We start from the raw sequence: 23,690 nt of genomic DNA on the forward strand, positions 1-23,690 counted from the left end.
GTATTCTCAAATAGTACGTTAGAAGCCAGGCTCTATGGAGAGTTTTTACTGCTTAGTTCTTTTCAACACAACACATTTTAAGTGAAATGTGTGAGTGTAAGTGTTATGCCTAACAGTATTCTGATCCAAGCAACATTGGAGTTGGAGTGTATAACCAGGTAGGTTATCATCTTGGTCCTCATGTGCTATGTTCATTTTACAACCAACAGTTAATTAGAAATGCAGCTGTTGTTTTTTGCAGATGAATACTTCAGATGTAGGAGAAGTATACAAGGTCCGGCTCACATGTGATAATATTCCAGCTTTCAAGGGATGGAATATAATATCTTTACTTATGAAAGAAGAAGAGACCAATCAGGAAATACAATGTACGTGTAACTGGTGGTTCGCTCCAAGTAAGGAAAACGTGGAGATGATCAAAGAATTTCCAGCAGAAATTAAAGGGAAACAACCTTTGCCTGGTAAGAATTGCACTTGATGACTGGATAAAAAATTGTGATGTTGATTCCATTTATATCCTGTCAAATGTTGCTCTGGTGCATATACATTACAGGTATTGAATGCTAAGATTGGAACAGTCTAGAAGAGGACTTAAAACAACAGCATTATTAATAGTTATTTGCCTATATTCTGAGTTTACTGATGGATTAAAGCAGTGATATGAAGCAGCTAGGCATGTTTAGCATGTTTCGTTTTTCTTGTATCCTCTGTGATCATGTTTGCTCTATATCCATACCAAAAATAATAATCCAAATGTTAGGTTACTCTGGAAAAACTTTATTATTCTAACAAAAAGATGGCATATCAATTTTAAATAAATGGTTTATGAGATCTCTTCAGCTGGGGTGGCTATGGGGATCAATGATCTTCTGTTGGGGCCTCTGGGGACCTTAGGCTATCCTCTGTCATGTCCCTGAAAGTCCGCTCACTTCTTTCATAAGCAGCCTGCATGGGCTTACCCACCCTCAGAGTACATGGCTCAGTTCCTCATATGTTGTCTATTCGCATGCCCTGTCCCTTTGGGCATCCTCAGGAGGCATCACTCAGTGTCCCCAGCTGACACTGACCACAGCCACAAACCTCCACTCACAGTCAGCTATATATGCCTCTCAGGCCACTCAATGCCTCCTATTAGGGTAATCCATCCTGGGAGGGTTGGAACCCCAAAAGGCTCATGGGTCCTCAACGATTGCTGACATGTTGGAGGTAAAGTGTCTAGGTGGATCCTGGGCCCTATAACAACAGCTGCCATCTTGCAGAAGCATGTGGGTCTTGGCCACAAGTCTGGTCGGTCCACGTAGCAAGGTACTCCACTCCAAATAAATGTGTCCATCGCTTAGTGAGCCCCCACTATTTCAGGATTCCCTGGGGGCTTCTCTGCTCGGCACCAGCATCTGTATGCATCTTCAGATGTGGGGGAAGGACCGGGACTTCACTTCAGAGCAACCGCCATCTTCACCAAATAAGCCCCATGTTACAACCATTTTTATGACTTGACCTTACCCCACAATGACAGTTGCAGCAATGACCACCTGACAAACTCAATGTCCATTTTATCGATCAGCGGTTGTAAGTGGTCCCTGACCACGCATTCCACTCCTTTTAACCAGGACCCCATAGTTAGTTAAAGCTAGACATCTTCTACCAGAAACCCTCAACTTCTGCGATGGGCCTGTTTGAACTCCTGCAAATCGGTTTTATCCCAACTAATTCACTATCCAAAGGTAGAGGACAAGGAACCAATAAGGGTGAACAGGTTAGGCAAGGGAGTTTTAGGTATCGAGGCTAGCACCAACCACACCAAAGAATTGTTCAGCATTGTCAGAGAATTCTCCTGCCCATCTGCCACAGAGAACACAATCTACCCCTTCTAATCCCTCTGCAACACCCTCTCCAACTACTTTTGTCTCAAGATCACTGACATCTACAGCAACTCCTACCCCCAGCCCACTGACCCCAACCATCCTCCGACTCCAACTCACACCTCGCCGCCCCACCAGATCTCTGAATGGAAACAGCTCTCCACCGAAGACACAATCACGATCATGACCTCCATCCACTCAGGATCACCCGCTGTCCCCTGCCCAGACCGCTTATGCAACCTAGGAAGAGAAGTAATCAGAGCTTCTCTCACAGAAATCCTCAACACCTCAATCTCCACAGCCAGTGTCGCCAACACCTGAAAGCATGCCGAGGTCAAGCCCCTCCTGAAAAAACCCTCAGCTGACCCTAGCGAGCTAAAGAACTATCGCCCCATCTCACTCGTCCCTTTTCCCACCAAAGTCCTGGAAAAGGCCATCAACCGCCAGCTCATGGACTTCCTCGAAGATAACAGCTTTCTCGACCCTTCCCAATCCGGCTTCCAGCCCAACTTCAGTACTGAGACCCCCTTAATCTCAGTAACCAATGACATCAGACACCTCTTCGACCTAGGAGGAACTCTGCCCTCATCCTCCACAACCTATCGGCGGCTTTCCACACTGTCTCCCACCACACCCTCATCACCAGACTCCACAGCATTGGTATGCCAGACAACGCACTCAACTGGATCTCCTCCTTCCTTTTCAGCCTAAAGCAGAGGATCCTCCTCCCACCCTTCATCTCCACACCCAAAGATATCATTTGTGGCGTTCCCCAGGGCTCCTCCCTCATGCCCACCCTCTTCCACACCTGCATGACTCCACTGGCTGATATTGCATGCACCAACAGCTTTAACATCATCTCCTACGCCGATGATACCCAGCTCATCCTATTCCTCACTGACGATGCCTTCACCACATGAATGAACTTCTAAAACACCATGACTGAAATTACCACTTGGATGAGGATCAACTGCCTCAAACTAAATTCGGACAAGTTAGAGATCCTCATCTTCGGGAATAAGCCCTCCCCCTGGGACAACACATGGAGGCCCGCCACCTTATGCCCCCAACCCAACCCTACCAACCACACATGCAACCTCTGCATTATCTTGGTCACCCAGCTCACCATGAAACAACAGATCAACGCCATCTCTGCTGCCTGCTTCCACATCATTCACATGCTCCACAAGATCTTCCGATGGGGCCCCATCGCGACAAGGAAGACAGCCACCCAGGCCTCATCTCCAGCCATCTCGACTACAGCAATGCACTCTACGCCAGAACCATGAAGCAGCTATGAACTGTCTCCAGATAATCCAGAACACGGCAACAAGACTTGTCCTCAACCTCCCCAGAGAAATCAGCAACTGTCCCTATCTTAGAGCCCTCCACTGGCTTCCCGTTCAGCAAAGGTGCCACTTCAAGTTCTTGACAGACACTTACAAGGCCCTCCACAACGGCGGGTCTGCCTACATAAACAAATACATCACATTCCACCGACCTATGAGAGAGCTCTGCTCAGCCAACCTCGCCCTGGTCACGTCCCCCGCATTTGTCGGGAATGCCTTAAAGGCTGCTCCTTCTCCCACCTCGCCATCAAGTCCTGGACCAACCCCCAACCCCCTTCACCTGCCCACCTCCCCTTTCTTGGAAGACTTCAGAAGACAGCTCAAGGCCTGGATCTTTGACTTCCATCACCAGCCGGCCAAGGCACGCAGACTCCTCCCAACACCTGAAGACCGTCCGGTGTGACAAATTTGCACTCTACAAAACCCCATGATTAATTGAGAGTACAACCCTACATCATCCCTCAATGAGAGGATGAGAAGAAGACACCATAATCTATTAGTACAAATAGGTCCTTATACTGGTACTTCACCTTATTTAGGTAGTTCAGACCAATCAGGGCATCCGTGAAGGTACTAGGTACTATTCTACTCTGTCAAATGCTTTTCTTGGCCTCCAGCAAGACCACAATTGTGTTGTCACTTTTGTCACTCAGTGTCCACAATGCTTGAGAGCAGGATTAGGTGATTTCATGATGTGAGTTGGAGTTCTGCCCTGCACGGCAGGCATCCAGTCCACAATTAGCACTGAGTATACGGCCCATTTGCAGCCGCCAAGCCTCCAGGCTCCTGAACCCAGAAGGGGGAGAAGGTGTCAAGTCATGAGCATTGGTGGTGGAGACTGGGGTGCACACATCTGAGGCTTTCTCATCTTCGATGCTGCCTACCCTCATCTCTCAGTGGCAGCACCCAACAATATCAGAACCGGCTTCTAGGTCCTCAGGGACTACTCACAATCATGGGCAGTCAGTAACAACTAAAATTTCACTCCAGGTACATGGTGTTATGCTGGGGAAAGTTGGGGTGCAGGAGACCGCTATTGTAGATCAGGTCAAGCCACGGCTCCAGCATTAGTAATCCTAATATGGTTCTAGAGAAACATCCTGTACACAATTCATAATGAACATTAAACCTGTCAGATGTCTATGCGACAGAGGTTTACTTTTATGATTTGCATAGATTTCCAACTTTTATGCAATTCATAAAAAAAATCTATTGAAGTGAGAGACATCATGAATTTCCATGCACAATACTCCCAGTAGTGGCTGGTTATCGTTGACTGTACGCATGTGTTGTTTTGGGCAATTACTACCCTTAGAATAACTTTTTTTGACAAACATTGTAGCCTACGATTCGTCATTAAATATTCTAATACTTTAATTTTGTGTGAAGCAAGGCTCATTTTTCCCATATTGAACGCTTGCCTTTTACAATAACAATTTGAGAGAATGTTGGCAAAATGGTCCCTTTTTCTGCACAATTTAGCCCAAATATCTCTAAAAAACAATGACTATAAATAGAGTTCATAAAATGCAATAATTAGATGGTGAATTTGTACATAGTATCTTTCTTCACAAATTGCGACGCTACTGTGCATGGGCCCTAGTGCAAGGAAAGAAATTGGCCCCCTGACTGCTGTTTGAATTATAAAATACAGAAATAATTAGAACCCTGGTGCCACTGCGCCTGCTGCACCAGTGGGCACTACTCCCCTATTCTCCACTTCTGCATTTCACTTCCTTTTCATGCTTCCATGCTGCTATTCCAAATGGGTTTTCCGTCATGTATAGAATGAGAATCTCCTTGCAAACAGAACGTTGGACAGTTGTATTCATATGAAACTGCACAACTCTTACAGTTTCAGGTGTAAACAGCAGAGCTACAGATTTTAGAAGCTCATACAATAGTGCTATGACGCATGTTATGGAGGCTTATTGGTTTGGACAACACACATGTTTAATCAATCTTGAAGGTTAAGGACGACAACAACAGTAGTAATTATCAAACTTAAAGACATTATATTTTAGGAAAATAATCTAAATTCCTCCAAAACAAAAGGACATAGGTGGCCATTATGACATTGGCAGTGTACTGACTGCCACTGTTAAAGTAGCGGTAATACCTCCAACAGCATGGTAGTAATTACTGCCAAATTATGACCATGACGGTGAGACCTTCCATAGACAGGCAATGTACCACACCAACCATCACCTACAGCCAGGTGGAAGTCAAGGTACCGCCCTCCATATTATGACATAGTAAACTGGTAGGATTTCTGGAGCGGTAGCAACGCCATCGAAAGCCTGGCTGAAAAATATCACAGAAAACAAAAGATTCGCCATCAGGGAAACAGAGGACTCTGCGGCCGCCATGGAACCAGAACCTCAAGTCTTCCAGATGCTCTACCACGCCATGGCCGTCCTGGAGCACCAACGCCGACGAAGATGATGACGGTGAGTACAGCCACCTAGCACACAAGGTAAGGAGGGAGGAAAAGGAGAGTGACATGCACATGCACACGCACAACACACACCATACACACACACCACACACACATAACCAGCTGCAGAGTAAATTGACTGTACCAGGCCCAAGGAGCAAATAATGCAATACAAAAATCTTAAATGAACACTGGAATTTGCTGCCAACAGCCTCCATAATGTATTATGAATTCAAAATACAGATTTCAATGTACAGATTGGGCCAATGGGCAGTCCAAAGTACCAAAGGGACACATGGCCACAGGGCATAGTCCAAGCCCCAACTTGACTCTGACATCATCCGGACTCCACTGTTTAGGGGCATTATGTTGGAAATGGGCAGGCACCTCAGGGGGAAGTGGGGTTGGAGGGGCGCCTCAGCTAGAGTGGGTATCATGCTCACTGGTTCTGGAGGAGGCTCCTTGCCCAATAGTCTCTGCAGGGGAGTTAAAGGCCACACTCTCTGGAGTGGGTATCATGCCCAGTGGTTCTGGAGGTGACTCCTTGCCCTATAGTCTCTGGATTGGGAGTTAAAGGCCACAGTCTCTGGAGAGTGGGCTACATGCCCTCAGGTGGTGGAGGGAGCTCCTTGCTTTCAGGTGGTGGAGGGGGCTCCTTGCTCTCAGGTGGTGGAGGGGGATCCTTGGGTTCTTTCTTGTGATGGCCCCCTTGCCCTTTGTCATGTGATTTGTGTCCTTGATTCTAGGTCTAGGAGGTGCCTCCACTGATCCCATCCTCTGTCACCCTAGACCTCCATTTTTGAGGAAGAGGTGTGGACTTACTGGGAGTGGCTGCCGTCCCACTCAGGGGCACCTTAGTGCCAGCAGCACTTGGTGGGAGCAGTGGCAGACAGTTTGGCTAAAGTGCTGGGCTGGGTCGTTGGGACCCTGCACTTAAAGGCAGGACCGGGGGGAGGGAGAGGGAAGAGGTTAAGATGGGCAAGGAAAAGCTTCTTAGGGACGTTGGGGCGGGATGTGGGAGGAGGGATGGGAGTGGAGGTAGAGGTAGTGGTTGTAGGGGGTGTACGTTTGCTGGACTGGAGTGCAGGTGCATGGACAGTGTGCATGTGTGAGGTGGATGGCTGGTGGGTGTCTGAGTGAGAGCGTTTGTGTTTCTTAGGCGGGGGCAGACAGGACAAAGAGGACATGTGGATGATGTGAAGATATATGCAAGTGAGGTGGGTGTTCTGCATGATGTGGTGATGGTGGTGGAGGCTGTTAATGCAGTGCATGCAGGTGTGAGAGTGCAGAAGTGACTGTGAGTGAGGTGGAGAAGGAGGAGGAGACAGTTGAGGCAGTGGATGTTGTTGTATGTGCAACTGTCTGTTGTTTGAGTGACTGCTTGTGGCTTGAAGTTTGCTGCCAGTGTTTGTCTGTGCCACTTTTGTGTGATGTTTTGTGTGCATGCTTGTCTATATGTGTGCATAGGATGGATTGGGGTTGAGGAGACTGGGACTGGGAAGTGGTAGTTGGATGTGGGACGGTAGGACCAGGTATACTGGCTGCCATCATAGAGGAGGCCAGCGCCTAAAAGGATCTCTGTAGTGCCGCCAAGCCACTGTGAATGCCCTCCAGGTAGGCATTACAGTGCTGCATCTGGGATGCCATCCCCTGGATGGCTTTCACTATGGTTGACTGCCCTACAGAGATGGATCTCAGGAGGTCAATACCCTCCTCACTGAGGACAGCATGGCTTACTGGGGCAGGGCCTGAGGTGCCTGGGGTGGAGGAGATGCTCACCCTCCTTGGTAAGCGGGCATGGGTAACTCAGTGGGGGGCTACTGGGAGGCGGGTACTGGAAGGGGGGTGGCAGCTGTACCTGTAGCTGGGGTGGTTCTAGAGGTGTCCACCACCACAAGGGAGCTCGCATCGGAGGAGGATTCAGAGTCAGTGTTGTCACCTCCTGTCCCGGACATGGTGCTCCCCTCGCACTCTGTCCCACTGGTCCCCTCGGCATCGGTGCACTTTGCCTCCTGGGCCCGTGGGCTGCATCTCCCTCACTCACTGTTGCCCCTGCTCCTCTGCCAGATGATGCTAATGCACACTTGGACAGGATGACAGAAAAAAATAGGGGGGGGAGAAAGAAAGGGAGCACTGGGTAATTACAGCACCAACACCACAGATGGCAGACACATCACCATCACACATAGGGACCAAGATTGAGCAGTATGCACCGCACTGGCCTTCCATTGGCTAGGTACCACAGCAGGATGAGAGCCACCCCGCCATCTGCACCCCTACTGAGACCTACTAAGCCCTGTTTGACATGGAATGCCACTTAGCTAGCTATCCAGATTTTGCTATTCAACTATTTACCCTGAGCTGGACCACGCAGCAATGTATGAGCTGGCATTAAGCCACTGACTTAAACCCACCACCGGGATCCTAAGCCAGGCAACAAAAATGATTGTTACACACACTGCACTCACACCTTTCTGGTGCTGTGATGCACTCAAACGCCCATCTAGCTCTGGGTTGGCCACCGCCAGTATGCAGGCCATCAGGGAGGTCAAGTTCCTATGGGCACTCCTCCCTCGTTGGAAGGCCATCTCCAGCTGGGCATCCGCGGTCTTCCGGGCCCAGCATCTCAGGTCTTCCCACCGGTTCCTGCAGTGGGTGCTCCGCCTGCTAAAGACCCCAAGGGTCTGCACATCCTTGGCGATGGTACGCTACAATCTCTTCTTCTGATGGGCACTGACGTGCAGAGGAAACACAGACAGGAGGACACCATTACCCATATAATCCAGCCTGTCACACATATGGCCGTCAAAAAACATTTACCCTCATCAGGCACACACATCACCCGGAGACCTGCATGTACACTACCACCAGCTGTACGCCGCACCCAAATGACACACTGCCAGCACACACACACATCTCCATACAGCCATGTCACATGCATTGTCCCCATGGTGTACAAACCTGTTGGTCTGGAGGCTCATACAGCTGTCCATAAAGGGGGAGGACCCCATCCGCCAGGCGCTCCAACTCCTGCAAAGTGAAGGCATGGGCCCTTTCCCCTGTCACATGGGCCATTGCAGGTCCCAGACACAGGTCACAGCAGCATACGCAGTGGAGGTGTTGTCCTGTGAAAAGTCTGGAATCAAGCGAGGTTATAGTCAGAAAATGGCAGTCATAATCACAGCGGTGTATACCGTCACCGCCGCTGGTGATCCTCATTGGACACTGTACTCCATAGAGCCCCATTTTAGCCAATGAGGAATAGCTCAGCAGTGCAAGACCGCCTTTCGCCATGACGCCCATGCCGGCAGAGTTACATGACTTCCACCTTTCCCTACGTATAGGACAGGCGGTCACCATTTTATGGTGCTGGTACACAATCTTAAATTGAAAACTGCGTCATTGCTGTCAATTGTACATACATTGCCATTTACATAGTCCAGTAACATACATGGTCAATGTACACTGAAGTGGTGGTTCCATTGTTCAGTTTGTCACTCCCTTCTCATTCTTGTGTCCCTTAGGTAACTACCTCTGTGGAGAAATAAGAGGAGGAGGCAAGCCCCTGTGTACAGACTTCTTGTGGACTTGGCTGCACTGGAGGACAGGCACATAATATTAACCTATAGACTGGACATGGCCACAATCACAGAGCTGTGTGCACTACTGGAGCCTGATCTGATATCTGATATCCACAAACCCACTGGGATTCCCCCCTCTTGTGCAGGTCCTATCAGTGCTCCATTGCCTGGCAACTGGCTCTTTCCAAGTGACAGTGGGCTTGGCTGCAGGAAAGTCACAGCCAATGTTCTCAGTAGTGCTGGCAAGGGTTTTGCCTGCCTTGCTCAAACACATGTGTAGCTACATCGCTTTCCCCCAAATGGAAGATTTGGCCACTATGAAGGTTGGTTTCTATGCATAGGACATATTCCAAATGTTATTGGGGCCATTGATGGAACACATAAAGCATTTGTCCCACTCCCCTTCCCCCGGGCCAATAAACAGGTGTTCAGGAATTGGAAGAGTTTCCACTCACTCAATGTCCAAATGATGCGCCTGGCTAACTAGTATATCTCCCACGTCACTGCCAAGTATCCTGGGTCAGTGCATGACACCTTCATTGTGAGGAATAGCAGCATCCTACATGTGATGGCACAACTACAGAGGCACAGGGTGTGGATTATAGGTGACCCTGAGTCCCCACCCAGTGCATCTCAGTGTATAACTTCAGGAGTCATCCCCCATGCTATTGTGCAAGGCTAATGTTTGTCCCTCACTTCTTGCAGGTGACTCTGGCTACCCAAACTTGTCCTGGCTCTTGACCCCTGTAAGGAATCCAAGGACACGGGCTGAGAACAGGTATAATGATGCTCATGGGAGAACCAGGAGAGTTATTGAAAGGACCTTGGGTCTCCTGAAGGCCAGGTTCAGATGTCTCCATCTGACAGGTGGATCCCTTTGCTATTCCCCTGAGAAGGTCAGCCAGATAGTTGTTGTATGCTGCATAATACACAATCTGGCTGTCAGACGACATGTGCCCTATCTGCAGGAGGAGGAGGGTGAAAATGCTCCTGTGGCAGTAATGAGCCCTGAGGACAGTGAGGATGAGGAGGAAGAGGATGAGTATGTGAACAACAGGACATAGGTTATACAGCAGTACTTCCGATGACACACAGGTAAGACAGTAGGACTGACCATTCCTCTGATAAATTATTTTTCTGTGCGGCTGTAGCATGAGAGCAGTCACTTCCTTTGCATCCCAACTGACCATCACCTATGCCTTCCCATTTTGCAGATGTTGGTGTGGTTACAACTGTGTACTGATGTGATGACTACAAACTGCTACAGGCCATTTTTGGGATGGAATCACAAAGTTCAGGACAATTGCACAAGATGATACAGTTCAAAACATTGCACATTTCTGTCAGATAAAGCACTATTACTCAAGTTGTGTTCAAGGGTGTTCATTGCAGTGAACATTATGAAGGAATAGTGCAATGGAATGGGGTGATGTTAGAGGAAAGTCCAGGATATTGGTCCAGTCTGTTTGTAGCACAGGTCCAGTGTCCAAGGGTGATAGGAAGGGGAGTAATGGCAGTTCAAAGTGGACAAGATGACAGAGTGGAACACAAGGGGGACATTCCGGAGGGTCTCATTTCCTGGCGATGGTCTTGGTCTTGGCAAGTGTCTCTGGTGTCCGTCTGGGTCGCAGGCAACGTTTGTGGGTTGGTTCACTTTCTGCAGGGAGAGGGGTGCTGGTGGCCTGTTGGTCCTGTGGCAGGACCTCCTGTCCACAAGCTGCAGCAGATGTGGAGGGCTGTTCAGTTGACTGGCTAGTGGAAGAGGCCCACTGGTGTGCTCTGTAGTCCCTCATGATGTTGGCCATATCACCCAGCACCCCTGCTTTGGAGACCATGGTTGTGTTGAGGGCCTGCTATTATTTCCTGATCTCCTGGTGGTGTTCCTCCTGCAGCCGCTGGTTCTCCTGTATGATGTCTATCACCTGACCCATCTTGTCCTGAGATTGTTGGTAAGCCCCCGGGACATTAGGGAGTGCCTCCGGGACAGTTAGTTCCCTGGGCCTGTCCTCCCCCTGGCACACAGCTGTCCTCCGTGTGTCCCTGGCTCCCTGTGCCTGTGTCCCCTGAATGGCGTGCCCACTGCCACTGACCCCTGGCCCCTGATTGTCTTGCCTGTAAGATGTGGACTGGGGTCCCTGTACAAATGGGCACAATACTGATTGCTGTGTCCTGGGGACTGAGTTGTGGGGACATTGGGTGGCTGCTGTGGTGTTGGATACTGATGGGGAGGTTCTGTAGTAGACTGGGTGTGGGCTGGGGTATCCGACTGACCAGTGGTCCCTGATGGGCCTGGGAGTTCATCCAGATCCAGAAGTCCAGAGTTGCTGTCATCACTGAGGGCATCTTCTGGTGGTAGACTGGGTAGCGGTGGCACCTCCTCGCCGCTGAGATTGGCTGGGGCACCTGTCGGGATGTAAGTGGTGTATTATGCTACATGTCTGTGACATATTCTGCATCCCTAGCTTCCCTTATATTGTTTCTGTTGCTCTACCACCTTTGTTTGTGTATGGTGATGTATTGTGGGATTGTTAGTTCTCCATGCTGTGCATGCATTGGTGGTTGGTGTACATGCAGGGCTGGGAGGGATGTTCATGCAGTGAGTATGGCATGCAGGGCTTGGCATTCAGGTTAGTTAATTGTGGTGGTGCACTGTGGGGGATGGAGTGGAGTTATGTGAGTCAGGGTGAGGGTTGGTGGTGGCATGCAGGTATGGGGGGGTGATAGGTAGTAAATATTGACTCACCAGTGTCCAGTCCTCCGGCAAGTCCATTGAGTCCTCTATGATGCAGTATTGTCAAGATTTGCTCCTCCCATACTGTCAGCTGTTGGGGAGGAGGTGGTGGTCCACCACCAGTCCTCTGGATAGCGAGCTGGTGCCTTGCTGCTTTGGCACGCACCTTCCCCCGTAGGTCGTTCCACCTCTTCCTGATGACGTCCCTTGTTCGTGGATGCTGTCCCACGGCACTCACCCTGTCCACGATTCTCCCCCACAGTGCCATCTTCCTTGCAATGGAGATATGCTGTACCTGGGCTCCAAAAAGCTGTGGCTCTACCCTGACTATTTCCTCCACCATGACCTGCAACTCCTCATCATTGGAACGGGGATGCCTTTGTGGGGACATGGGTGTTGTGTGGTGTGACTTGCAGTTGCCAAGTCCTGTGTGCAACCTTCCAAGAAGTTCTTTGTGCACATCACAGCTTAGGTCCCTAGCACTCCATCCTGCAAAACACAGCTTACTGAGTAGTTCTTCGGTGGCGTGAAAATCCGTTGTGTCGTTCTGCGTGGGCCTCCATTTGCACCTTCTTTGGCCCCACGCTGTGGGACTCCTGTGCATGCTGCCTGGTCTTCTCAGGGCTTTCTGAGTTGCTCAAAGCCCCCTCTGTTTCCCCCTCCTAGGTAGAGGCCACCTGGTCCCTCCTGGTCCCAGACAGTGCCATTTTCCGCTAACCTCGAGCTTTGCGTGTGCCAAGGCTTGTTGGTGGAATCCAGTGATGCAAACCAGACTGCATTCATCCATCCAGTGTGGGACATCTTCTGCAACAACCAGGAACCTGCATCTATCTTCTTTGGTGCAATACTGACTTTGTTTTCTCAGCGGTGGTTCTTCTTTTGCACCTTCATCCGGGTTAGCAGGGGCTCCTGTTCTCCCTGGACATTTCAGTGCTTCATGGACTTGGTCCCCTTCTTCCACAGGGTTTCATGTACAGGCATCCATCATTGATGTCTTGCAGTCTCTTCTGGTTCTTGCATAATCTTCTATCACAACTTATTGTGTGTTTCAGGACGCTTACTGTGGTTTACTCCTGTTTTCCTGGGCTCTGGGTTGGGGTCTATTATTTACCGTTGGTGTTTTCTTCACTCCTAGTGCCCCTCTTTATGCTACACTTGCCTAGGTAGGAAACCGACTTTTGCATTCCACTATTTTAGTATATGGTTTGTGTTCCCCCTAGGCCCATTGCAACCTATTGTGATTTTCACTGTTTGCACTGTTTTCTAACTATTTACTTACCTGTTTTTGGTTACTAGTGTACATATTGTGTATAATACTTACCTCCTAAGGGAATATAGTCTCTAAGGTATTTTTGGCATTGTGTCACTACAATAAAGTATGTTTATTTTTGTATAACTGAGTAATGTCTTTAAAGTGTGTGAGTGCTACATGACTACAGTGGTATTGCAAGAGCTTTGCATGCCTCCTAGTTCAGCCTTAGCTGCTCTGCCTACAGCTACCTCTAGACAGCCTGGCTTCTAGGCACTGACTACATTTCACTAGTAAGGGATAACGGGACCTGGTATTGTTCTGATCCCAATATAATGTTAGTCATTTATAGCATAGTCTGTGCATTGTTGTCATATAATTTAAATACAACAGCATGCAAGAAAGAATCTATCCTTGTGTGGAGGTAATACTTGTGAAAACTTGATGAAAGTAACAAATAAGTATTTGAGAATATGTTTTTCATGAAAGTGACACGCTGTTATTTCACAATTGCGGGTTTTCATGAACATTATGGCCCTCATTATGACACTGACGGTAAGTCCTGCTTACCGCCCGGTTCGCCATATTATGACACACAGACACTAAAGCGACAGAATACTGCCACAAACACATATCCGCCAGACCAAAGGTTAGTGTTAAACTGTTGGTACAAACACCCATACTGTTATGCCAACAAAACAACGCCCTCCACATTATGACCCACGAATCACCACAGAGACATTCAACAGCGGTAAACAGTTGGCGGTATACACCGGCGCGGTCAGAATGGGCACCCAAGTACAACACAACACAAAACTGGCTGATACTAAAAACACACACCTGATACTGATAAACACTCCTCACCCACCCACCCACAGCACTATAAAATCAATCAATCAATCAATTTGTAAAGTGCACTACATAACCGCATAAGTGCACTACATAACCTTGTTTCAAGGTGCTGGGGGGGGTGCTGCTACTGCACGAAGAGCCAAGTCTTGAGTTTTCTGATTGAAAGACGGTCCTGGGTCTGTCGTAGGTCCGACGGGAGGGTGTTCCAGGTCTTGGCGGCGAGGTACGAGAATGATCTGCCGCCAGAAGATTTGCGCCGGATGCGGGGGATGGAGGCGAGGGTGAGGTTTGCGGAGCGGAGATGCCGGGTTGGGGTGTAGAAGCTGAGTCTGTTGTTCAGGTATGTTGGTCCGGTGTTGTCGAGTGCCTTGTGTGCATGGGTGAGGAGCTTGAAGGTGATCCTCTTGTTGACGGGGAGCCATTGAAGGTCTCTTAGGTGGGGGGTGATGTGGCAGTGGCAAGGGATGTTGAGGATGAGTCGGGCGGAGGCATTTTGGATACGTTGGAGGCGTTGTAGGAGTGTGGATGAGATACCGGTGTAGAGGGCGTTGCCGTAGTCGAATCTGCTGCTGACGAGGGCCTGGGTTACTGTTTTTCTTGTTTATGTTGGGATCCATTTGTAAACTCTGTGGAGCATGCGGAGGGTGTTGTAGCAGGAGGAGGAGATGGCGCTGACCTGCTTTGACATGTAGAGTCGAGAGTGAAGCCGAGGTTTCGTGCGCTGTCAGTGGGTGTCGGTGGGGTACCCAGCGTGGCCGGCAACCATGAGCTGTCCCAGGCGGAGGGGGTGCGCCCAAGGATGAGGACCTCTGTTTTCTCTGAGTTCAGTTTTAGCCGGCTGTCTCTCATCCAGTCGGCGATGGATTTTAGTTCCTCGTGGAGGGTGGTTTTGGCGGTGTGCGGGTCCTTGGTGAGGGAGAGGATGAGTTGGGTGTCATCGGGGTAGGAGATGATGTTGAGGTTGTGCTGACGGGTCACTTGTGCGAGGGGGGCCATGTAGATGTTGAACAGCGTCGGGCTGAGGGATGAGCCCTGGGGTACGCCGCAGATGATGTTGAAGGCTTTGGATTGGTACGGCGGGAGGCGGACTCTTTGGGTTCTGCCGGCGAGGAAGGATGAAGTCCATTCGAGGGCCTGGTCCTGGATTCCTGCTGCGTGGAGGCGGGATTTTAGGGTGTGGTGACAGACGGTGTCAAAGGCAGCTGATAGGTCTAGGAGGATGAGAGCTGATGTTTCTCTATTGTCGAGGTGGCTTCTGATGTCGTCTGTGGCGGCGAGGAGGGCGGTTTCGGTGCTGTGGTTGCGTCTGAAGCCGGACTGGGAGGGGTTGAGGATGTTGTTGTCTTCAAGGTACTGAATGAGCTGAGTGTTGACGATTTTCTCGATGACCTTTGCCGGGAAAGGGAGCAGAGAGATGGGCTGGAAGTTTTTCAGGTCCTTGGGGTCTGCCTTTGGTTTCTTGAGAAGGGCATTGATTTCGGCGTGTTTCCAGCTTTCCGGGAATCTTGCAGTTTCGAAGGAGATGTTGATGGCTTTCCGTAGGTGTGGTGCGATGGCTGTGTCTGCTTTGTTAAAGATGTGGTGTGGGCAGGGGTCTGATGGTGATCCGGAGTGGATGGAGTTCATGGTCTTGCGGGTTTTGTCGTTGCTGATGCTGATCCAGGAGGTCAGTCGGCTGGAGCGGGTGGAGTTTGTGGTGGGTGGGGTAGGAGCGTCCAGAGTGTGAGGGGAGCTGAAGCTGTCGTGGATGTCCGTAATTTTTCGGTGGAAGGCGGTTACTAGGGCGTTGCATAGTTCTTGGGAGGGGGTGATGTCATTGACAGTGGTGTTGGGGTTGAAGAGTTCTTTTACGATGCTGAAAAGTTCTTTGCAGTCATGGGCGTTGTTTTCTAGGTGGGTCTTGAAGGAGGATCTTTTTGCTAGCCTGATGAGTTGGTGGTGTTTGTGTGTGGCATCCTTGAGTGCCACACGCATTACCCACAACCCTTTCCTAACACAAAAAATAACCAAGAGATAGCCTTGCAAATCATAGACACAACTACACACACAGCACAAACACCCATTCATCCGTCACGCACCCCACAGCCCACCACGACCTGGAAACGGTTACAGTTGCTGGCAGGAGCTGAAGATACAATGTTGCAGATGTCGCCTTTGCTTCTTTGTTGCAGTTTTGTAGAGTTCCTCGAGCGGTCAGCGGCTGCAGAGGATTCCTGCTGGAGTCTTGCAATCCAAATATGAGGAAAAACCCAGGAGAGAGACCCTAAATAGCCCTGAAAGGGAGATTGGCTAGCTGCACAGATAAGCACCTATCAGGGGATGGCTCTGGCATCATCTGCTGGCACTGACTCAGATGCTCCCAGAGTGCCCCACCACCTTGGAATCCAAGATGGCAGAAACCCAGGGACACTGTGGAGGAGCTCTGGGCACCACCCTTTGGGTGGTGATGGACAGGGGAGTGGTCACTCCCCTTTCTTTTGTCCAGTTTTGTGCCAGAGCAGGGACTGTGTAGACTGGATTATGCAAGGAGGGCACCATCTGCGCCCTTCAAAGCATTTGCAGAGGCTCTTGGAGGCTACCCCTCCCATTCCTGTAACACCTATTTCCAAAGGGATAGGGTGTAACACCCCTCTCCCAAAGGAAGTGCTTTGTTCTGCCTTCCTGGGATTGACCTGCTCAAGCCCTAGGAGGGTGGAAGCCTCTCTGTGAGGTGGCAGCAGCCGGGGCTGCCTCAAATACCTCAGAAGGCTGGTGTGGCAGTACTGGGGGTCCACTGTGGAGCCCCCAGAGTGCATGGGATTGTGTAACCAATACTGGAATAAGTATTGGGGTACAATTACCAGTTAATAGACACCTTACATGACCATATTCAAGGTTACCATTGTGACGCTGGGCATAGGTATTGACCTATGTCCAGTGTACGTGTAAAATGGTGTCACCGCACTCACGAAGTCTGGGAAAATGGGCCTGGATGACATGGGGGCACCTCTGCTAGTGTAGGGGTGCCCTCATACATAAGTACTTTGCACCCAGCCTTCAGGGTTGAAAGACCTGAAACGTAGGTGACTTGTAAGTGACCTGGTGCAGTGAAAATGGCTGTGAAATAGTGCATGCACTATTTCACACAGGCTGCAATGGCAGTCCTGTAGAAGCCTTTGCATGGGCTCCCTATGGGTGGCAAAAGAAATGCTTCAGCCCATAGGGATCCCCTGGAACCCCAAAGCCCTCGGTACCTATGAACCACATACTAGGAACTTATAAGCATGGACCACTATGCCAATTTGCAGTGAAATACTGAGTTACCAGTATGTAAGGACAAATTTAGAAGCAGAGAGAGCATGCACACTGGGGTCCTGATTAGCAGGACTCAAGTGACAATGTAGGAAACAGTGAAACATACTGACAAGCAGGCCATAAACCATAGGCACTGGGGTCCTGACTAGCAGGATCCCAGTGACACAATCAAAAACACACTGACATCAGGCAGAAATTGGGGGTAACATGCCAAAAAGAAGGTACTTTCATACAATAATCCAATAATCACCACAAATATGCCCAAACCAACATTTCTTTCTCAAGGCTAGGGAAATCACAGGACCAAACACATACACACAAACACTCAAACATTCAAACACACACACACACACACAAAGGCACGTGCACAAAGTGTCCACTTGTTTTTTCCCATCCTGTGCATTAAGCCACATGGTATTTGGCTGTAATAATAAGCATTCACTATTGCTCACATGTTAGTGTGACACAGGACCTACTTTTGTTTTTTAACTCCTAGGGTTCAATTATGAGTGCCATTGAGGCATTGGAGATATTTATTGAACTCTGATAAGTAAATATGCTCCAGGCAGACAAGATTTTCTGGGTGCCAAATACCTTCTATTTTAAGTTAAAGCTTGCAGAATAAGGCATAACATGGAGATGCCTGGTCATGTATGTATACTGACCCTTTTACTCTGTTAAGTGTAGGCAGGTTTGACCTAATCAAGAGGTATGGTATGTCTTGCACCGAGTGCAATAAAGATTGCACTGCATATAATTACAATTCTTGTACAAACAAGTGTGTTTGTGTAGAGATCATAAATCACACCCATGGGCATAATTTATTGTATGACAAAGGAACAGCCCAGTAAGCCAGTAAGAACCTGGGTCAGTACATTTCTAAAATAAAACAGCTGCTCATCCAGGACTAGGTTACTGTCTTCTCAAAGGAGATGACAACCTACTTGCAAAGGGGAAAGGCGACCCCTTCCCCCTTTACAAAGGTGAAAAAGCATTTAATTGGGAATAAGCACTTGATCCAGGAAATTCCTGCCATCTCTTACACCTTTTTTAAAAAAGTAAAAAAAATTTTTTTTTTTTAATGCAGACCTTATTACTTAAAGGAAATTGGGCTGAATTAGAAAATACTTTATGAAAGTGCAATTTATGTACATGCAATTACGGACATAATGATCTGCTGACCCCAGCAGGCCACCATCCCTGTTATGACATCCAATTGAAATGAATCACAATTTGCAACCTGCCTCATGAATATGAAAGTATAGTAATTTTGTGAACCGACCAAGTAGTACATAGGCCGACTGACAAAATTACAATTGATTTGTAAAAAGTCAGCGTGCAGTTTCTAACTATTGTTGGAAATCGATTCTGAATACATTTGACCCCTATTTTTCTCCTTGTGAAGGACTCAGTATCATGTTGAACTATGTCTTGATTTTTCTGTTGAATCTCTCTTATATGATTTTCAATCTCAGGACACTCCCATGGGGCACACGTAAGCCTTTACCATGTCCAGCACAAGATGATCATTTCATTTAAGGCAGCCCAAAAGAAGATCTCAGTTTCACTATTTTCACCTTGTTACTGATCTGCAGTGACAACCAGGCTAAAAAGGAATTAAAATGCTTCAAAACCGATGTCTATAGAATTCTCAAATCCCCTTTTGACATACTTATCAAGTGCCTGTTTTGGAGGTCAGCCATTTCTTGAATGGTACAGTTATTCCCAAAAATTCAGATGATGGCCATCCACAAAGATTTCTTGTAGAAAGAGGTAGGGGTGCAGCAGCACCTAAAGAACATTTCCAGCCTCACTTTCTTTGTTAATATTACTCATAACACTTCTTTAGCTTTGTCAAGTCAAATTATGGCCTTACCCCTTATGTCCTACCTGATTTGCTACCATTTTGTCTGTGGCAATAGCTGCTTGATATCAGCAATTTGCAAATGAGCTAAGGGAGACAACAGCGCCAAAAGTCAAGGTAACTAATAGATGTTTTGTCAAGGAAGTGTTAGAAATTGGGTTTCTGGTTGGCAGAGTTGTCCACCCTGTCCAAGCAGGAACTACAATCCTAATCTGGCTAAGTCACAAACACACCTTAAAGTAACCTATATCCACCCCTGGCAGCTTGGCACAGAGCAGTCAGACTTAACTTGAGGCAATATGTTAAGTGTTTGTGCAACATTTAAAACAGTAAAACTGTTAAATCACCCCACAAAAAGACATCACTCCTGGTTAGAAAAATGGAGCTTAATTTAATGAACAAAAGAAGACCCAAACGATAGAAATGTAATAAGTAGACGTCAAGATATGAACTTTTAAGGAATAACCAAATTGTAGTGCTTGGAAGCATAAAGCACCAACATGGGCTATCTGATTGCACTGGACCGGGCCAAGTCTGAAAAGTCAAGCCGACTGCAATGGAGCACGGGTCAGATACAGGGTTTGCTGAAATAGTATCTTGGTTTGCGGTTGCATTCACATTGAGAACATGATGCAAGGCGGAAAAGAAGCAATGCATTGTTGTTGATCCTTGTGATGCAGGCAATGTGTTCGTGTTGAGCTGCACAAAGTTGAAGATGCATCGGATCTCAAGGTAATGAGCTGTGCCGAAAGCGATGCAATGCCCCCGTTCCTCACAGCTGTGGCAATGCATTGGCATCAATGGAGAGGCACCGGTTATGAGCGGCACAGCGCCATCCATGAATTAAGTCTGGACTGGAGCAGCATTTTATACCCACTTCCAAGGGCCCAGGACTGGATTGGCACCACTTGACATGGCAAGACTCACAGATGGCAGAGTCTAGGTGCTGTATGTGATGTTTTAGATATATTATGTGTCCCTCAGACTTCGTAAGCGCAGGAGGCAAGTCAGCAAACCCTTGGTGTCACTCTGGTTCTGGGTTCAAGTGTTGGGGGTGTAGTCCTGCTCACCCAGGCAAGGAGGGCAGTAACCCAGCACAGCAAGAACTCTCTTCTTCAAGAGCTGCAGTCCAGCACAGTAGCAGTTCTTGTAGCAGCACAGCAGTCCTTCTTCCTGGGAGAGTATCCATAGGTCCAGAGGTGTACTGAGTTGGTAGGATCAGAAATTCGGTTCTTATACCCAGTGCTGCCTTTGAAGTGGGGGAGACTTCAAGGAAGGGTTTTGAAGTGCATGGAGGTCCTCCCTTCCCCTCCCTCCATGCCCTGGCTCCAAACTCACTACAGGTCTTAAGCAGTCCTTTGTGTGGGGTCAGCACACAGCCTATTCAGGTGTAAGCGTGAGGCTGTGGCCAGCTCCTCCCTCCCCTTCTGCCAAGGATGGCCCATCAGGATGTAGACAGCCCATCAATCATACCTGAGCTCCCTTTTTGTGGCTGTCTAGACGTAATGCACAAGCCCAGCTGTTACCCCACCGCATACATGTATTGGAGAGAGGCTGCAGGCACCCAGGGATGAGAGTAAGAAAATGCCAACTTTCTAAAAGTGGAATTTTCAAAATTGTAACAATACATCAAACTTTACCACTAAAGGGGATTTATCAGTACAATTCCATAGGTACTAAAAGTAACAGGCCTCCCCTTTCCTTCCCAGGAATTAAACCTCATTTAATGTAGTAGGGAATCCCCAATGTAGTCCTAGGAGAGGGGTAGGCCTCATAGTAGTGAAAAACTAATTTGAAGGATTTCACTACCACAACTTGTAAAAAAAAAACATTGAACGTATATATGTCGTGTCTTTTAATTAAATAGCTCCCTTTGGGCTACCTAGGGCCTACTAGAAGGACAACTTATATGTAATAAAAGGGGAGTTTAAGGGTTTTAAATACCAAGTCAACATGGTAGTGCAGCACTGCATTCAGACTGCAGTGGCAGCCTGGGACATGTTTTAAAGTGCTACTTAAGTGAGTGGCACAAACAGTGCTGCAGGCCCATGAGTAGCCTTTAATTCACATGCCATGGGTACATGTAGTGTACTTCATTAGGGACTTATATGTAAATTAAACATTACAATCAGGCATTTACCAATCAAATCATGTTTTAGGGAGAGAGCACATGCATTTCCACACTGGTCAGCAGTGGTGAAGTTTCACAGTCCCAATAAAAAGAAATCAGTAAAAATGTGAGGCAAGCAAGCAAAAAGACTGGGGGAAGACCATCCTGAGACTGCCAGGTCTAACACGTGCCCCCCCAGCTGAAAGTAGGGTGAACTACCCACCCTTTTGGGAATTCTCATCAGTTAGGTGGGAAGAATCTAGACAGGCCATCAGAATTGGCGTGGTTTAACCCAGGTTGGTGTTCCACTGTAAAGTCCATTCCCTGTAGGGAGATGGACCACCTCTATAATTTTGGATTCGCACCCCTCATTTGCATTAGCTACTGGAGGGCCTGTGGTCTGTCTGAATCCATAAGAAAGACCCAAACAGGTGTGGCCTCAACATCTTCAGTGTCCAGGCCACAGCAAAGGCTTCCTTTCAATAGCAGTCCACACCTCTTCCCTGGGAAGTAACCTCTTAGAGATGAAAGCTACAGGTTGGTCTAGACTCTCATCTTTAGGCCATGAATGAATTGTCATCATGCCGTGCTCTGAGGCATCTGTTTGGACAATTAATTCCCTAGAAAAGTCACGGGCATTGAGCACAGGTGCTATGCACATGGCCTGTTTCTATTAAGATGTCAAATGCCTTCTGGCATGCCTCAGCCCAAATCACATTTCTGGGCTGCCTCTTCGAAGTCAGGTCAGGCAAGGGGGCAACAATGTTGCCATTTCCCTTGACAAACCACTATAATATCCTGTGATGCCCAGGAAGGTCCTCAACTCAATTTGAGTTTTGTAAGCTTCTAAAACATGATAGTATCTTGGCCTGGAGGGGCTGCACTTTACCCCGCCTGCTTGGTGTCCCAAGTACACCAAAGACCCTTGCCCTATCTGGCACGTATTGGCCTTGATAGTCAAGCCTGCATTCTGCAGAGCCTGAAGCACTTCCAGTAGGTGAAACAGGTGGTCCTTCCAGCTGCTACTGAAAACAGCTATGGCATCCAAGTAAACATCACTGAACACCTCCATACCCCAGCCCTACAGTCTTAGAGGGCCCTGGGCTCCTCTGGCTCCATGACCCACACTTTCTTCTCCAGGCTGGAATTCCACAGAGGTAGCTATCTGGTCATCCCACTGCTTCATTACCTCCTGTCTTGCCTCCAAGCCATCTGCCTGCTTGAGCTAGCATGTAGCTAACCACATCCTGGGGAGGTCCGTGGGAGCTTGCACCTGCTCCTCCCTAACCAGGCTGAAAGGTCCTCTTATAGTGTGCCCATACTGCAATTCAAAGGGACTAAAACCATGCCCCTTCTTTGGCACCTTTCTGTAAGCAAAGAGCAGGTATGGCAAGAGGACGCTCCACTTATGCCTCATGGGCTCTGGAGGCACTTGCTAATGCCCTAGAGGGTCTTGTTGAACCTCATAACAAGTCCATTTGTGTTGGATAAAAGGCTGTGGAAAATGTATAAGTAACTCCACACTCCTTCCACATTGACTGCACGTAAGCAGACATAAAGTTGGTCCCCCTGTCTGACACTACTTCCTTGGAGAAACCCACTCTGGTAAAAATCCCCTTTAGGACCTTTGCTAGTGCAGGTGCATTTGTGGTGTTCAGAGGGATGGCCGCTGTGTACCTTGTGGCATGGTCCACCAGAACCAGGATAAACCAGCTACCAGAGCATGTTTGGGTATCAGTGGGCCTAACAATGTTGATGCCCTCCCCCCCTTTTTCAAAGTCCAGGATGTCCCATCAGGATGTTGATGGCCAATCAGTCACACCAAAATTCCCTTTGTGTGGGGCTGTCTAGAGGGAATGCACAAGCCTAGCTCTCTGCCCACCCCAGACATGTATTTGAGACAGGCTGCAGGCACCCAGGGCTAAGAGCAGGAAAATGCCAACTTTCTAAAAGTCGCATTTTCAAAAGTGTAGCAATAAATCAGACTTTACCATTAAGGAGCATTTATCAATAGAATTCTATAGGTACTAAACATGAGAGGTCTCCCCTTTCTCAACTAGGAATTACAGCTCATTAAATGTAATAAGGAATCCCCAAGGTTATCATCGAGAGGTGTATGCCTCACATTAGTGAAAAACTAATTTGAGGGGTTTTCACTACCACTACATGTAACTCTTAAAAGTATATGTTCTGCCTTTTAATTACATAGAACCCTGCCCTTCAGGCTACCTAGGGCCTATCTTAGGGGTGACTTATCTGTAATAAAAGGGGAGTTTAAGCTTGGCAAGTGTTTCAAATGCCAATACGAGATGGCAGTCGAATACTACATTCAGGCTGCAATAGCAGGCCTGGAACATTTTT

At 48.2% G+C, this 23,690-nt stretch overlaps 1 protein-coding gene across 1 annotated transcript in view; it reads left to right on the forward strand.

Annotated features, from left to right (window-relative positions):
* Positions 1 to 241: 241 nt before the first annotated feature.
* LOC138276944 (lipoxygenase homology domain-containing protein 1-like) overlaps positions 242 to 23,690 on the forward strand; it is a 262,443-nt gene continuing 238,994 nt past the window's right edge. The window contains exon 1 of the mRNA XM_069219211.1: positions 242 to 461. Within this exon, the coding sequence (XP_069075312.1) occupies positions 242 to 461 (220 nt within the window). The remainder of the gene's footprint in view (positions 462 to 23,690) is intronic.

The sequence above is a fragment of the Pleurodeles waltl genome, chromosome 2_2 (assembly GCF_031143425.1).
Source record: "Pleurodeles waltl isolate 20211129_DDA chromosome 2_2, aPleWal1.hap1.20221129, whole genome shotgun sequence".
NCBI classification, from domain to species: Eukaryota; Metazoa; Chordata; class Amphibia; order Caudata; family Salamandridae; genus Pleurodeles; species Pleurodeles waltl.